Source organism: Halichoerus grypus, chromosome 15 (assembly GCF_964656455.1).
Source record: "Halichoerus grypus chromosome 15, mHalGry1.hap1.1, whole genome shotgun sequence".
Lineage (NCBI taxonomy): Eukaryota > Metazoa > Chordata > Mammalia > Carnivora > Phocidae > Halichoerus > Halichoerus grypus.
Genome location: NC_135726.1, coordinates 57354215 through 57370835, shown reverse-complemented (window position 1 = coordinate 57370835; position 16621 = coordinate 57354215). Strand labels below are relative to the sequence as shown.

General features: G+C 60.4%; 1 protein-coding gene across 4 annotated transcripts; it reads right to left on the bottom strand.

Annotated features, from left to right (window-relative positions):
• Window positions 1–1448: 1448 nt before the first annotated feature.
• On the bottom strand, window positions 1449–16500 carry PRPF31 (pre-mRNA processing factor 31). Of its 4 annotated transcripts, XM_078062563.1 has the most exons (15): window positions 16428–16500; window positions 14001–14185; window positions 13842–13902; window positions 11536–11619; window positions 10855–10952; window positions 9878–9984; window positions 8297–8466; window positions 6345–6502; window positions 4992–5081; window positions 3897–4024; window positions 3744–3816; window positions 3177–3305; window positions 2985–3083; window positions 2426–2496; window positions 1701–1841 (listed from the first exon to the last, which is right to left on the bottom strand). In XM_078062563.1, exons 2-14 carry the CDS (start codon window positions 14175–14177, stop codon window positions 2443–2445), a joined length of 1428 nt encoding a protein of 475 aa, XP_077918689.1. In that variant the 5' UTR covers window positions 14178–14185; window positions 16428–16500; the 3' UTR covers window positions 1701–1841; window positions 2426–2442. The 4 variants fall into 4 exon arrangements, with proteins under 4 accessions (XP_035921285.1, XP_077918688.1, XP_035921286.1 ...); XM_036065392.2 differs by lacking the exon at window positions 2426–2496 and having other exon boundaries at window positions 1449–1841; XM_078062562.1 differs by lacking the exons at window positions 2426–2496; window positions 16428–16500 and adding an exon at window positions 16216–16374 and having other exon boundaries at window positions 1449–1841.
• Between the last annotated feature and the right edge of the window lie 121 nt (window positions 16501–16621).

Genomic DNA, 16621 nt, shown 5'->3' with positions numbered 1-16621 from the left:
CAGTAATTTTTAAATCTACTGAGATGATTCCAACATGCAGCTCATCTGATAGAGAATTTTCTAGAAGTGGTTCTCAAAGTGAGGTATCAATCAGCAGCCAAAACATCACCTGGGAACTTACTAGAAATGTACACTTTTGAGTTCCCACCCTAGACCAACTGAAGCAGAAACCCTGGGCCCTGCAACCCTGGTTTTAACAAGCCATCCAGGTAATTCTGAAGCATACTAAGCTTTGAGCATCTCTGTTCTAAGATTCTGCAGGACTGCAGCACGAGGTGAGTCAGATCCCTTCTGACTCCGGCCAGGGAGGTGGAGGTTCTGAAGAGGGGCAGACAGAGCACCCTTCCCCGGCAGACTCATCAGCAGAGATCAGCCAAGTTCGTCACTTTTCAACAGGGCTGATCTAAATAAAGGCTTAGGGATAAAGCTGGGGAAACCGAGTTCAGTGACCTGGGGTAGTGTAGCCACTAGAAGGAATGTGATGTGAGGGGAGAGATTCAGAGAGCTGCTGAGGTCCACAGAGTGAGCCCTGAACTGAGACATACTTGGAGCAAGTATGGCAGGGGCGGCCCAGAAAGAGGAACAGAGGAGATATCTCAGACAGGACCCAGCCAGCCAGAGCCCCAGGGAGAAAGTGTGAACTGGAGGGTGGGAGGCGGGCAGAGGTAGGAGGCATCCCCTTCCTACAGGGTGGGTTGTGCACCCACCTCCTGGGTTACTAGGAGGGGCACTGACTGACCTCACAGGTCAGTGACCAGGGCTCCCTCCCCAGTGCACTGTGAAGCCCCGCTCCAGAGCACAGTACATGGGCCCCCAGGTGGCGTCTTCCTTAATTAGTGCTTGCAGGGTAGCCCCAGGGACGGCCCCTGCCCACAGCCTTGTCCCCACCTGCCTGCAGGCTGCGTGCCCTCGGCCTGCACCTTCCAGCCAAAGTGAAGGGGACCTTGGCTGAGCCCCAGTTCCAGGACAGACTGACCTGGGAGGAACTCAGAGAACACTGCGTCCTGGCCGGCAGGGAGCCTGTCTGCTCAGCCCCATCAGGGCCTGGCACAGCAGGGTGGGCAGGGAGTACTCTGCAAACACTGGACCCTGACAGGGAGCCCAACGCCAGGCACGTCCCGGGCACCTTTCCCATCGTCACAGGTGGCCCTCGGTGTTAGGGGTGGAGGCTCGGAAAGGCGAGGCCACTCCCCCGACGCCACAGCCACGCGGGTTGGCCTGTTCGCAGGCTGGGGCTTTCAGCGGCCACATCCCTCGGTCAGAACGACTGACGTTCTCCAGGTGGGTTGGAGACACAGAGGGCTCTGCTCTTCCTGGGATCCATGACAGGGAAGAGAAAGGCCAGGGATGGGCCCAGACGCCACCTGGATCCGTGCCCCCAAACCCCACAGCTCAGACTCCTCCAGTCACACGTGTGTTTGACAAATGACCACTCCCCAGCAACAGAACCTGATAATGTGCTTTTAATGGCACTTTTTCCAAAAGTATCTCCCTTCCTAGTTAAAATACAAAAGATGAGGCATGGTGAAGACTGGCTCTGCCCCCCTGCAATGGGGAGCGATCTTGGTGCTTGGGGGGCTGGGCCTCCTCCCGAGCCTCCCCGGACAGTCCTGGCACCGGGCTGAGGACGGAACCCCAGCCCTATCCTGACCCCGATCCCTTCAGAAGGGCGGGGCCTGTGCAGCTTCAGGGGCAGCCCCCCAGGGCGCAGTGCCTCAGGTGGACATGATGCCGCTCTTCTCGCCCTTGACCTTGAGGAACTCGGCCATGCTGGAGAAATACTTCTGGTTGGCCTCAGCCACCTTCTTCTCGGCTGCTTGCGGGTTCACAATTTCCAGGCCCTGGGCAGGTGAGGGAGGTGATGATGGGGTGGGGAGATGGGCTGGCCGCTGACAAGGCCCCCCACCCAGTAAGAGAAGTGTGAAATGTCCGGGAGACCCTTCTCAATGGTCCTCGGGCTCCAGGTAGACATGAGAACAGTTCACCAGTCACCAAACCGCCCCCACCCCAGACCTGGGGAGATTCTGACTCTGTGGGTCTGGGATGGCGGGAGAGTGGGGAGGACCTGAGCATCTGAATTTTTAACAAGTCCTCCAGGTGATTTTAAAAACAGCAATGTTTCAGAACAGCCAACCAAGGAAACCAAGTCACAGAGCTAAGAGGCTCGCCTGCGGCCCTAGTGCAAACCGTATCAACCCTCTGGTGACACAGGGACCAGCTCTGGGGGCCCCACACTGGCTGGCACCATTGCCAGTATCTTCCACGGGTAATTCTCACCTCCTCACTGAGGCCTCCCTGGGCGGCTCCAACCCGACACCTCACTCCCTCTCCCCCTTTCCTCCCTGCACCTTCCACTTTCCGGCAGGCTCTCTACCCTACGTATCTGACCCCGCCACCCCATGAGCTCCGTGAGAGCAAGGCTTACTGTTCGTGCCTGGGGCTCTATCCCCGGCGCCTGCAGCAGTGCTCGGCACTCGGGTGCTCAGTACACCCTCGCTGACGGAGCAAATGAGTTCAGTTACTCGGCACGATGCCGGGGGACACGCTGGCCCTCTTGTGCGGGTGAGCCGAGGTGGACAGGTGCGGTGGCTCCATCCGGTGCCTCGGTGGCTGGGTCCCAGCCAGCTAGCTATGAACTTCCTTACCCACCACCCAGCACCTCAGGGTGGGCTGAGCCGGCTCGAGGTCACAGGGAATAAGTGGTCACCTGCAGTCCCAGCCCAATCCTAAAGCCAGCTGTGCTTGCAGGCACGACGGTTTCCCTTCTGTCCCCACGAGCCTGAGCACCAGGAACCGCGCTCTGCCTTCCAGGGGCGTCCCTGATACACTGTCCACAACAGCCCCGTGAGGAACTCCGTCATGTGCCCGCTTCCCAGGCTAAGAAGCTGGAGCCCAGGGAGAGGAAGGGGCTCGCCCAGGGCCACGCAGAGAGCTGGGAGCGGAGCCAGCGCAGAACCGGGCCTCCCGACTCCAGCGCACAGTACCTGGAGTGGGGTGAAGGCCACACTGGAGGCGGTCCCCGAGGAGCGGTCACGGATGGTGGACTTCCCGCCGTACACCACACTCTGCTTCTGCAGCGTCCGCTGTGGGGGGGGCGGGGACGGGATGTCTGGGCTGGGCCCGGGCTCTCCCAGCAGAGCTCCCTCACCCCCGGCCCCACCCAGCCAGGCCCGTACCTGCAGCGTCTTGGAGATCCGGGCTTTGGTGGCCTCGTTCACCTGAGTCTGTCGCACGCGCCCGCTGCCCGACTTGCCCAGATGGCCCAGGCTGAAGCCCAGGTCCTCTTGGTAGGCGTCCTCCTCAATCTGGTGGGAGGGAAGGTATCCCAGAGTTGGCCACCCTCCATCAGCCAGATGCCCAGGCGTTCACCCGATTCAGGTGCCTGCTGGGCCCGGTGAGGAGCGCAGGCCTGTTACCGCTCCCTGAGCTCACAGCTGAGAGGGGCTGCGTGTGGGTGTGTGTGTGTGTGGGGCCAACAACCAAAACTGGGCTCGCTGACGAAAGGGCATTTGAGTTAGTTCTCGCAGGACCCGCAGGATGATGCTCAGACAGTGAGACTGGCAGAGGTGAAGCCTGGGGAAGGGCGTGTACAGGACGGCAAGGCTGGGGAGGGATGGGGCCGGCACTGAGTGCTACGCTGGTCCCTTTGGGGTGCACGGATGTGGGGGAGAGACTGGAGGTGGGTGGCGCCCCAGCACAGAGAAGAAGGAATGCGAAAGGGGCATCAGGGTTAAGGGCGTAACCTCTCCGAAGCTCATGCGGTTGGCCTGCTTCCGGATCTCGGTCAGTCCTAGGCGCTCCTTCATCTTGCGGTACCTGGGGATGGGCGCCGGGGGTCAGCTGGGGGCAGGAGCCCCTCCCTTCCCTTCCCAAGCCCGCCGGCCCCCAGGGCCCACCTGCGGCCGCCTCGCTTCTTGCGCTGTCCGTCGAGGGGGGCAGGCAGAGGCTTCACCTGCTTCACAGGCGGCGGCTCCTGCCACTTGTCAAACTTCCGCTCGATCTCATCCTTCAGTTCATAGCCCACCTGGGGAGGGCAGGAGGGTCCCCTCAGGGCCCTGCCTGGCCGTCGGCCTGAGCGCGGTGCCTGTCCCCGGGCCTGGGGGGCCTATCCTCTGTCGGGGTTTAGTCCCACCTCAGACTCAGACCTCTCCCTGCACCCCTCACATAACTGTCTCCTTGACGGAGGATGCGAGCAGCCCCCCAAATGCAACAGGGCCAAACCCAATGCCTGCGTCTCCTCCCCAGCCTTCGGCCTTGGCCTGCACAGGTGGGCAGAGGGGGTCACCTGGGAGCCTCACCTCCGTGGTCTCGGCCCCACCAGGCCCTTCCTTCAGGAAAGACCCCAAATCAGCCCCCCATCAGCACCTCTGCTGCACCAAGGTCTCTCCGGGGCACACAGGCTCTGCAGGACCGGCCCCGCCCCACGGCCTCCTCTCCCTAGCTCGCTGTGTGCAGGCTCAGGGCCCCTGCGCTGGCCACTTCCTCTTCCTGGGACTCTGCCCCCAAGCACTCACTTGACCTGCTTGCTAGCTTCACCTGGGTGCACGCTAGACCGTCACCTTTTCGGAGAAGCCCCCCTGACGTCCTGGTTAAACCAGCACCCTCCCTCCCTCGCCAGCCCAGCACCGTCTGACCCCATCTCAGCATTTATGTAGCACCCCTGGACACACCACAGATGTCTCGTCTCCTCACCGCCCCCCGCCTCCCCTGCCAGAACGTGAATGCCACAGAGGCAGGGCTTCGGTCTGAGTGGCTCACAGCTGTCCCCCCAGCACCCTGACCGGTGGTCGAGAGAGAGGAAGAGGAAGAAAGAGAGAGAGACGAAGCCCCGAACGCTGTGCAAGGTTGGGTGTCTGGACGCCAATAGACGAGATAGAAAACACACCCACTTTCATAGATCAAGGCTGCCAAGAAGACAGAGATAAACTGAACAATGACAAGGCTGGTAGAAGAGACAGACCCACACAGATGGACGCCTGCCCACGCCTCACCTTCCCTTCCGTGCTCTCGTGGAAACTGTCCACGCGGGCTGCCAGCGTGCACTTGGCGGCCACCAGCCGGGCCGCTTTCCGCCGGAGATCCTGAAGCAGCAGAGAGGGGGCAGAGTCCATAGGAGGCTTCCTCGGCCAGCGCCGAGCATTCCCCAAACCGCAGCCGCCACCGGCTCACTTTCCGCCGGTCAGCGGCTCACCATTCCCACTACGTGTTACCGTAACAGTGTGTTATGGCAACAGACCATCACTGTCACGGTTTTCTTTCCAGCAGCTTATTAACAACTCGAACCCGTTTCCGCAGAGAGATGCATTACTGCAGGTGGGAGACCATCACGTGCCAAAAACAATCATTAAGATAGAAAACATCCATCTGTGTTTCAGAAAGGATGGTGGCCCCCGTTCTGAGATACACCGAGACGGTACACGTAACCCCCAGCCCCACGTCTAACTGATAACGATAACGAAGTTAGCAGTGACTGCATGTAACCTTGCCCTAAGAGGTCCGCCCTCGGCCCTCACCCCCTGGGTGGTGATCTCTGCCGGCCTGGGGGGCCTCGGACAAGGCAGAGACCAACCATGGGATTGAGGGTGGGGGTCTTTGGGTTACAAGGTCTCAACCTGGAGCCCAGATCAGCCACCTGGGCTACCCGGTCACATCTGTACAACTGAGCCCCAGTGCAGACTCTGAACTTCGAGGCTCAGCTGGGCTTCCCTGGGGGCGGGTCCCCCTGCAGGCTGTCACGTATGGAGGCCACGGGTGATGTGTCCTGACAGGGAGAGGAGGACTGGAAGGGCTGGCACCTCTGGCCCCTGCCCCACACACTTCCTCCCGTGCCTGATGTGAGTCTGTCCTTTCACGACGACAAAGCATAACCCGAGTGGGTCAGCTTGGAGTCTATACGTCCCTCTAGTGGGTTACTGAACCTGAGGATGGTTTGGGGACTCCTGCACTTGTAAGCTAATGCTGACGTCACTTGTTACGTACAAGTGGGACCTAAAAGAGTTTCATATATAGGAATCCTAATCTTAATCCAACCCCATGAAGCAGATCCCATTCCCCCCACTTTACAGACAGGGACACTGAGGCACAGAGCTCCCGCCTCTTGCCCAGTTGTCAAGTGCAGCTCTAGAACCCCAACCCCAGCACATGTGCTCCAGGGTCCTTGTTCCGATGCCCCATGTGACCCTGTTCTCTGAGCTCCTGACCGCGGTCATTAGCTTGGACCAATGGGAACTGAGGCACAGAGGGGGCTACTTGCTCTCTGGACGAGGCTGCGCCTGGCTCGGCAGAAGGCTCCACGGGGAGCCACGTGCCAGGTACAGGGGTGGGGGTGGGGGGCGACGACTCACCGGGGGCAGCGACTGCACGATGTCGCTGTGGTAGATGTAACCGGTGTGGGGCAGCACAGACGTGGACGAGAAGCCGGACAGCGTCTTTCGCTGGGCCCCAAGCAGCATGATGTTGCAGGCAGGCATCTTGGAGAGGTTGGTCAGGCCCCCAGCCACCCCTGCAACAGGAGGGAGGGAAGGAAGGAGGGACAGAGGGAGGCCGTCAAGAGCAGCCCAGGGCGTTTGCCTGGGGGCTCACTGCGTGCTGTGTGTCTCTGTGTGTTTCTGGTTGAATTCCTGAGCTGGCCCTGCCCCAAAGGGCTGACAAGTCCCGTTTCGGAAGAAGGATTCAGAGGCGGCTCAGAGAGGTGAAACCACCTGCCTGAGGACACACAGCGAGGAGACGACCCAACAGGAACGTGTCCCCCGAGTCTGCAGAGCCCCACGGCCCCTGCTCTGTGCATCTCACACCAGCTGCCTCCACAGCGGGGACGCCCTGAGGATGGGGCTGCCGTCAATCACCGCTGGGCTCGCGTGAGCACGTCTGCAGGCCCGGGGAAGAGGGGCTGCAGGTAAAAAGGCCTCTCTGATGCGGGTCTGCTGTGCGCCAGGCCCTGCGCTGGGACTAGGTCTACTGTTTCATCAAACACACGCCTCCCGCACAGGCACCGCAACCCGTGTGCAAGAACGGTCCCCACACGCTGACATCACAATCCCCGCAACCTGCGACCCTCTGCAGATGCGGACACGCGAAGGACCTCGAGACGGGGTAAGTGAAAGAGAAAGGGAGTCACAGGGAGGTGAGACAGGAGACTTTAAGGTGGGGGATGCAGGCGGCCTCTGGGAGCTGGAGAAGGCCAGAACGGATTCCTTCCTAGAAGCTCCGTACATATAAAGGAACGCGGGAACTGGCCGACACCCTGATTTCAGCCCAGCAGTCACAGGACAGTAGCAAAGCCCTATCACCACTGGGGAAACTGAGGCACACGACGTCACCTGCCCAAAGACGTGAGGTCAGTGAGGGGGGAAGGAAGACCCACACCTGAGATTATCTTGCCCTGAAACCACTGCATCTTTCTACCCTGCAACTCTGCATGCACCTGCCACCCAGGGCTGTGCTGGGGCCTGGACTGGATCTCCCGCCCTTCCTACGTCGGAGCCCTACCCCCCAGGACCGCAGAACGGGACTGTGTTTGGAAATGGGCCTTGAAAGAGGTCATTAAAGTGGAAGGACATCATCGGAGGGGCCCTGATCCAGTACGACCGGTGTCCTCGTGGGAAGAGACGAGGCCACAGACGGCCACCTACAAGCCAAGGAGAGAGGCCTCTGCGGGGCCCAGCCTGCTGACCAGCTGCTCCCGGACTCCCAGCCTCCAGGACTGTGTGACAGTGAACCTCAGTATCTAAGTGCCCCGCTGCCTGCCGCCCGTCTGTGGTACTTGGTTAGGGCAGCCCGAACAACCCAGCACAGCTGCTTCACTGAACTCCCCCGAAGTGTCTCTCGGCTGAAGGGGCGAGGAGCCCAACAGGGCGCTGAGACTGCAGGGGTGGAGGAGGAGGGCCCACCCTCAGTCCTAACGCATCGCCAGGGCTGCAGCCCCCATCTCGCGGATGAGACGAGGTCCTGAGAGCCGACGCTGCTGGTGCCGGGCAGCCCAGGCGCCTGCGCAGAGCTGGGAGCTGCCGGGACGTGCCGGCCAAGCGGGGCCAGGCTCTCCAGCAGCCGTGCCGCCTCCCTCTCCAGCCTGTCCGGTCCAGCCCGGCTCAGGGCCACCATCCTGTCCCTGTGCTGCAGGAAAAGCAGGGTGGCTGACCTCTGTGACCTCTAGGAGGGATGACGGGGCGAGGGCAAGGGGGACAGGGTGCTGGGGCCCTGGGCCAAAGGCTCCGTCTTAGACAGGAGGGATGAGGCTTCCCCAAGGGCGCCCTACCCAAGGACGACCCTCTGCCCCCACTCTGCCCCCGGGCCTCACCCATGATCTTGGCGGCCGTGGACGCCCCGATGATGATGGAGAGGTTGGGCGCGATGAAGGACATCCGAGACTCCACGTACTCGTAGATGCGGTGCTTGGAGGCGTTCAGCTCTAGCGCCATGTCGCAGGCCTCCTCCAGCCGCTCCAGCCCCTCCTCCGACAGCTGCTGCCTGCAGTGGGGAAGGATGTGAAGGGCTATGGGTCGGACGCCGGCCCCTCCGGGGTAGCCTCTCTGACCGGCACGGAAGCCCGTGTCCCCCAGCTGTGTGCATGTCCGTATACACGTGTGTCCCATCGGCCCTGAGGCCTGGAAGCGAGGGCTGTGGGAATCCTAGTTCTGGGTGGGCACTGCGCTTGCCGCCTGGGCTGGGGCCTTGCCTGCCCACCCCGGTCTCTGCCAGGTACGAGCTGGCGTCGAAGCCTTTGCCCATGTGCCCCCGTCAGCACCTCCTCATCCTTCAGGTCTCAGCCTTGCCGGCCACCGAGGCCCACTGTCACCAGCTGCGACCAATTGTGCCTATTTATGGCCTCTCCATGTCCCACCCCCTTCTGGTGCGGGACCAGCTGGCCCTGGAGGGACCCACACTCGTCTGACTCTCAGCAGCATGGAAGATGCTGGGCAAGTACTTGTGGCAGGAAGCCGCAGGGGGGGATGTTATCACTGTCATTTTACAGAGGGGGGACCCGAGGGCCAGATGGTGAAGGGGACTGGCCTGAAGCCACAGTGCTGGCAACCAAACCCAGCCATGCCCCTCCCTCCTTCACCCCATCTGCGCTGAAAGGCGCACAGAGGAGGGACCATGGGGCCGGCCGGAGGCCCCTGCAACCAAAGCCCAGTGGGCTGATGCTCAAGGCTGCCCCCAGCAGGGGCAAGCTAAGAGCCCACTTGTTCTCCCACTACAGAGCTTGGTCCCTGCCTGAGGCTGAGTCGTCACCTCCTCCAGGAAGCCACCCGGCCCAGGAGGATAGGTGCCCCTCCTCTTGCGCTCCATGCCCCCCAGCACCCCGCCTGCACTCCGACACTCGCCCTCCAGCCTTCGACCTGTGTGTGCACCTTCCTCCCAGACGGGAGCTTGGGCAGGGCAGGGCAGGCAGACTCTGCTTTGCTGAGTTCTCTAATCTGCCCTCAGAACAGTGCCTGGTGCTTGGTCAGCATTTACTCGATGAACAGAATGGCAGCCCAAGGGAGGTCTCCACTCCACAGGACCTTGCTCTGGGGTTACAGACGTTCCTTCCCCTTAGGCACAGATACCAGAGGGGAAGGTGCAAACCAAGGGGCCAGCACGAAGTCCCTGCCTTCGCAGACATTTTCATTCCAGTGAGGCACAACACGCCAGAGACAAACGCTTCCACTACGGGTCTGCCCTCTGCCTCACCGCTCCCGCCTACAGGCTCCTCACTGACTGAGCATCCTGGGCCCAGCACGGTGCCTGGCTTACAGCAGGCCCTCGTCACACACGTGTGGAACAGAAATGAACTGTCCTCCTGAGACGGACACCTGGGCCACGGGGACCCCAAGATCCTCGTCTGCAATTAGATGGGCCTGAGGGGGCCCCAGTGACTTCCGCCCCGTGCACACACCCCTGCGTGGTGGAGGCGGTCACGCTGACGACCATGATGGTGGCATTGGTCAGGATCTGCTGGAGGTTCTCGTTGTTCTTGCACTTGTCCAGGCTGTTACCCAGCTCCTGGGGGCGAGAAGGCAAGAGAGGGGAGGCACAGAGACTGGGGGACAGCTGGTGTCTGTACACAGGGTGCCCGCCCCCTCCCAGTGCCAGGGACTTCACCGCTCAGAGCACTGGCAGCATCTGCCCTGCCCGGCTGGTCCAGAACTGGACCTGGTAGACCCGCTGCCTGCACCAGCTCAGGGCGCAAATCTGACCACACCACTTCCCTGCGAGTACACCCCCTGCCGCCATCCTCACCTCCTGGCCTCACCAGGAGACTCCTCACCACTGTCCCCACCCTCACTAGCACCTGACCCTCTCATGGCTTTCCCAGAAGGCCCAAAGCCTTGGAGGTCACACGGAACCCAAACTCATCAACTTTGTCCCTCACTTCCTCCTTTCTGAACACACCAGGGCTGGTGACCATCTCGGGGTCTCGATACTCATGACTTCTTCCCCCAAATCTCTGCACGGCTGCCCCTGCATCAACCTTCAGATCTCGACTCAAATGCCACCTGGTCCAACCACTGTTGGTGGCATGAGGGAGCCCCTCATCTCCCTCCCTGCTTTCTCGGCCTCGAGCAGCCCCCAGCCCCTCCTGGGAGACCCATCCAGGGAAGCAGCAGGATCGGAGGTGGGGCAGAGGAGCCCTGAGAACATCCTTTCCAGGCTCCATCCCTTTCTTGCTGGAAAGCCTGGAGCAGCTGAACCACCACTCATCCCCCTCTAGTATCTCCAGGCCTCAAGAGAACAAGGAAGGCAGCGGAGGCTCGGGCATCCTCACTCCGGGTCATTCACCTGCTCCCTGCCACCCCCCCACCCTGCCGCCTTCACACGAGGGGCCATCAAGGGGACTCGGTTCCTCCCGAGTCCTGACCTCTCTCCACTCACCTTGACCGTGCGGATGTAATCCAGTGCGTTGGGGACCAAGGACTCCAGCTCAGGGAAGCGCTTTGAGTACTTATCCCGGATGAACTTATGGATGATGTCTAAGGCACACGGGGAGGACAGATATCTGATGAGCGGGCAGGCAGACTCTGCTGGCTGTCCCCAGCACCCATCTCCCCTTCCTCCTTTAGTAACCGAACTCCTTTAGTAACTGAACCCCAATCAGCTGGGCTCACGGACATGCAACAAAAAAGCTGTGTTTCCCTGCTGCCCGTACGGCTGGATGTGGCCACGTGAGTTCGTTCTGGTCTACGAGATGTGTTCTCAAGTGACACTTGCAATTTCCAGGTCACTCCCTTAAAGAATTGTGCCCTCCTCTTCTTTCCCGTTTTGCTAGCAGGGATGTGGTGGTGATGGCTAGAGGCTGGCAGTCACTTTGTACCCTGACACATGCAGCAGGTCAACAAGATAGAAGGCGCCTCATCCAGACTCTCACCTTAGAGAAAAGCATTCTTCCTTCTTATTCAAGCCACTCTGTTACAGCAGCTGAACCTGGACTTGAACTAGTATGAGGAGTTTGGGGGAAGGCCAGCGGCATCCTGCCTGTCCCCTCCTTGGGGACGGGGGAGGAGGGTGTGAGGGACACCAGGCAGAGCCGTCTCTGCTCGCCTTCCCAGCACTCACTCAGTTCGTTCTCGATCTCCACGGTCAGGTTGTTCGCATCCACGATGACCCGGTATTCGGGGGCCGCCTCGACTGGTCCCATCACTGTGAGGATGACAAACCAGCCCGGGTGGGTGGGTGTGTGTCTAGGCTCCCACAGCTGGGGGAGTCAGGGGGCAGCGGGGTGTGGCTGGAGGGGAGGTGGGGGGGCCAAGGAGAAAGCCTAGAGGTGGGCTTACATGTCAGCCCACCTGCCAGCTCTCTCCCTCCAGGCCAGGCCACATATGACCTCATCTCGCTCCGGGACTAACCCCTCCAGGGGCTCCCCACACCACTGACGCTGCGGGTCAAGCTCCCCAGACGGGAAGCCCCGTGAGGACAGGGACTGCGTATGTCTCCCACGGCCCTGCCCCCGGTGCCCAGAACAGCGCCTGGTTGGGTATTTGCCGACTGTCGGGCTCCGCGGTCTGGCCTCTGCACCGTCCCAGCCCCACCCTCTCGAGACGCCTCTGTCTTATCACAGGCCAGCCAGGAAGGACTGGCTGCAGCGCCCGAGCACTCAGGGCCGCTTCACTCTCCTCTGGGCCTCTGCATACGCTGTTCCCCTCCCTGGCATGTCCCTTCCTCCCACCTGTTTCTGAAGTTCCTCCCCAGGTTGTAACGATCATGACGACGCTGACACTGAGGACGTTATCACAAGCCGTAGGCGCAGTGGCTGACACGCAGAACGTACCGTGTGCGCCACTGCTCCTGGAGCCTCACGGGTATTGCCCTGTTTGCCCACAACCACCCAGGGGGCTGGCATTACACGAGACCAGTGACGCAGACAGAGAAACAGAGGGACGTGGCCTGACGCAGACGGCAGAGCTGAGATCTGGCCCCGGGGTCCGCATTTTTTTTTTTTTTTTTTAAGATTTTATTTATTTAATTGCGGAGAGAGGGAGAGAGAGAGTACAAGCAGGGGAAGTGGCAGGCAGAGGGAGAAGCGATGCGGGGCTCGATCCCAGGACCCCGAGATCATGACCTGAGCCGAAGGCAGATGCTTAACCATCTGAGCCACCCAGGCGCCCCTGGGGTCCGCATTCTTAACCCCGACGGCTCAAATGTCTCTGTGTCCTGAGGACTCAGAGGCACCTCGGGATCCTTCCCTCCTTTCAGGAGGCTCAGAGGTCTCCGCTGTGCTCCCAAGGCACTCTGGCCACATCCAGTAGACACAGCCGCCGCCCAGACTGGAGACGTCCCGTGTCCGCTTCCCCGACCACACACCAGGTGAGATCACGTCTGCCTGAACCCAGAGCCTGACCCGACAGCCTCCGTTCCCCACAGCTCTCCCGACAGAGAAGCTCCCTGGCCTTGTACTCAACACCCCACAGGATCTAGCACCTTCTTCTGCCCCCTCTGCCCCTCCAGATGTCTGAGGCTTTGCACACACAGCTCCCTCTCCCAGGACATATGGCCGCTATTCTTGGCCTGGTGTATTCATGCTTCAAAGCCCACTTCAGCAATCAGCTCTTCCCAGCCTCCGAGGCAGGGTCAGCCCCCACCTAGCAGCTCCGGTGTCCCGCGCTCCCCCCACCCAGCAGGCACCGCCCACAACTGTCCAGACCTGGCCTGTCTGCTTCGCCAGACCCCGAGCATCCTGAGCCGAGACCTGGGCGGATTCCCCAGGGCACCCAGTGCCCACGCAGGCCTTCCACAGGGCGCCTCACGAAAACTTTAAAGGAAGGAAGGAAGAGCGGGTCTGCCTGCGACTCTGCTCTGACCACCCTCTGCCAACAAATTCCGGCCCAGAGCTCCACCCTGTCAAGAAGAACGGGTGGCAACAGGAGCGGCCTCCCAGAGCTGGGCTGAGTATTCAAGAGACAACCCAGCGTTCCTCAAAGCTGATGATCTGAGAACTGCACGTCTTAGGGTTACTCTCCATTTACCAAATGACACCAGGTTTCTGCTCACAGTAGCAATAACTTTCCTTCTTCAGTAAATTGAAGGAAAAGAGTATGCTGACCTAAAGAAAACATGAAGTAAATAATAAAACAAGTGGTTCACAGATGTGGCAAGACCCTTAACCAGTCACATGAACTCCTGAAGCCTGAGCAGCCTTGGGGTGAGTCCTACTGCGGCTAGCAAGCACTCAGCACAGAGCACGGACTTCAGGGGTGTCAGTTTTACAACATGATGTATTCTCAGGAGAGAAGACTGAGTCGGGATGGAAAAGAAAAAGAGGGCTCTCAAAAGGCTGGAGGGCGACAGACCGAACCTTCAAAGCTGCAAGCAGCACAAGAGCCCAGGGGCTGGGTGGGCGAGGGGGAGTGGGAGGCGAGAGGTACCTTCGGAAGCCTTGGCCTGCTTGCTGATGTACTCCTCGATCTTCATCATGATCTCAGCAAACTGTTCAGGAAAGACAGAGTTGGAACTCAGGACTCTGAGGAAGAAGAGCGACCGCACGCATCACCCCGCCCGGCAGCTGCTCTTCACAGCCCGCTCACCATCTTGCTGTCCCACAGCTTGGCGATGCTCTTGACTGAATCCCCGGAAAGATCCAGCTGCGTCTCCTCCTGCACGTCCTCGATTGCCGGCTCCTCTTCTTCCTCCCCATAGCTTCCTCCCTCCTCCTCCTCCGCCGCCTCCTCAAGGTCAGCCAGGAGCTCATCTGCCAGAGACATGCCGAGGCCTATGGGGAGAGCAGGGTCCCCCCTCGTTAACGAGAGGGGCTTCTCCCCCCAGAAGGGCCTGGGCCTTCTTGGATCGACCCCACAAGCATGCAGGCTCCATAAGGACAGGTGTTTTCACGTGCTTTGTTCTTCAGCCCAACTGTGCCCGGCACATGAGAGGTGCTCAATAACTACCGCATCGCTCCGTGAACAGGACCTCCCAGAAGCAGGTGGTCTCCGGTCATAGCCCACACCACTCACCCTTCTCACGCTCCCTTTACTGGAAAAGACACAACACGCCCCTCATGCCGCCAAGCCTTAAAAAATTTACATCCTCCCCTTGATGAGATGGGACCTCTCCTCAGATCTTTTTTTGTTCTATAACAGAGACCCCTCCCCAAAGTTGTTGAGCCCCAAATGAGTGACAGATAGCCTAAAATACTGATCTCCCCAGCCGTGAGGGCAACCAGGCAGGGCCTAAAACACCTAGAGCCCCCAGGCTGATCCCCTCTGGCCATGAGCAGCCTCCTCCTATACCTCAGATGCTGGACAAAATGAGTATTTTCTTTGGGTCCCATGAAGCGGAAAAGAACGAGGACTACTCAGCAAGGTACAATACCACCCTCCCCACTGCTCTTACTTTTCAAAATGAGAAACCCGTCGTCCTCCTTCCTGTTCTTTCCCGTTTTCCGTACGACAAACCCCTTCCTCATTTCCTTCCCTTCTACACCACCCTCCCTTGAAGCGTGAAAACAGAGACTTGGCGCGGGTGATTTGCGGAGTGTAGCACGCTGGGGGGTGGGCAACAGGGAGAGCGGAGACTCCCGGCCAACGTCAACGCGCAGTTCATGCGCAGCTGCAGACGTGCTTTGCAAGTGGGACTGTCGGTTGTACGGTGCCAGGCTTTTTCCTTTTTCAAGAGAAGAGATTCAGAATCTTTACGCAGAATCTCTCTCCGTTTCAATGTTTCCTTGTAATGATTCAAATGGATAATTTAAAACTGAGGCTCCCTGCTCAGCGGGGAGTCCGCTTCTCCCTCTCCCTCTGCCCCTCCCCCCTTGTGGACCTTGCTCTCGCTCTCAAATAAGTGAAGGAAAGAGAGCTGCTCCTGTGCAGAGAAAGTGAAGAGGGTGTCCGTATGAGATCAGTTTCCCCTCACCCCCTCCTCTCTCCCTTGGATGCGATATCCCCTTTGTTCCCACTTACCTGCGTGGTCTCACGTGTGCCTTTCCCTGAAACTCCCCTCCTCACTTTCCCCGCTGAGCAGGGAGCCCGATGCGGGGCTCGATCCCAGGACCCCGGGATCACGACCTGAGCTGAAGGCAGACGCTTAACGACTGAGCCACCCAGGCGCCCCTCTTTCCTTACAGAGTATACCCCCCTCCCCGTCCATATGAGACTTGGGTATCCCTGCATGTCCTCTCTGTTTCCCCACTCAACTGTCAGCAGACCTGGGCATCAATCTGTCTGTTCACAGCCACGTCCTCATCATCCAGCTCAATGTCTGGCATGTAGTCGGTACCGAAAAATATACCCGCTAAACGAGGGAACGACCTTATCTAATCCCTACGCCGGCCACATCACGCTCTTTCTCCAGGTCTCCGAGTGCATTATTTTCCGTCCCTCAGGCAGGAGCACACAGTTTCCTGCAGCGTGCATCTCCGAGCCCCGGACTAGGCCCTAACCCGCTGTTAATGCACCTTAGGAGCCCTTTCGCTCATCCCAACACTTAAGACTGCCTGGATTTCTAACACTTGCAAATGCCCGTCTTCCCCGTTCAGCTGACATTTCTGCAGGACCAGGGGCCGCACCCCTTGCTTCCCGGCTCACTATGCCCGCGACGAGCTCGCTCCGTGCCAGCCCGCCGCTCCGGCTGCACCGCCGCCGGGACGCCCGTCGCCCCCCAGTCCTCACCCTCCCTCCTGCCCGAGCCCTCCTCAGCCCTCGGTTCCCCTCCCGCGCCCCTCCTGCACACGGCACGCGGCCCGCCCCCCCGGTGCGCCCCGCCGCGCCCCGCGCATCCGTGATGACGTGACTACGTGATCACTACCTGACTGAGCCCGTCTCCCCAGGCTCCAGGCACAGCGCGGAGCGGACGGGGACCAGCGCTGGCTCCCGCCACACCGCCACAGCCCTGACGCTGGGGGGCACAGAGGACCTATGCGTGACCAGTCTACCAAGGCTGCCCCTCTCCCTGCACACGCCCGCCCCCGGGCCCGGGAATCCGGCCTCCCGCCCTCCCCTCGACTCCCTCACACGCACCTCTCCCCGCCTCTCACGACGGTTTCTAGGAAAAGTCGCTTCCAAACAGCGGTCGGCGCTCACTGATGACGTCTGAGCCTTGCGCCGGCGTCGCGGCCAAGCCGCGCTCTGATTGGCTCCCGCCTCTCGTCATTCCCGGCTGCCTTTGGAACAACAACTTTATTAGCTCCTGCCGCTACGCGCAGAAGCGGTAA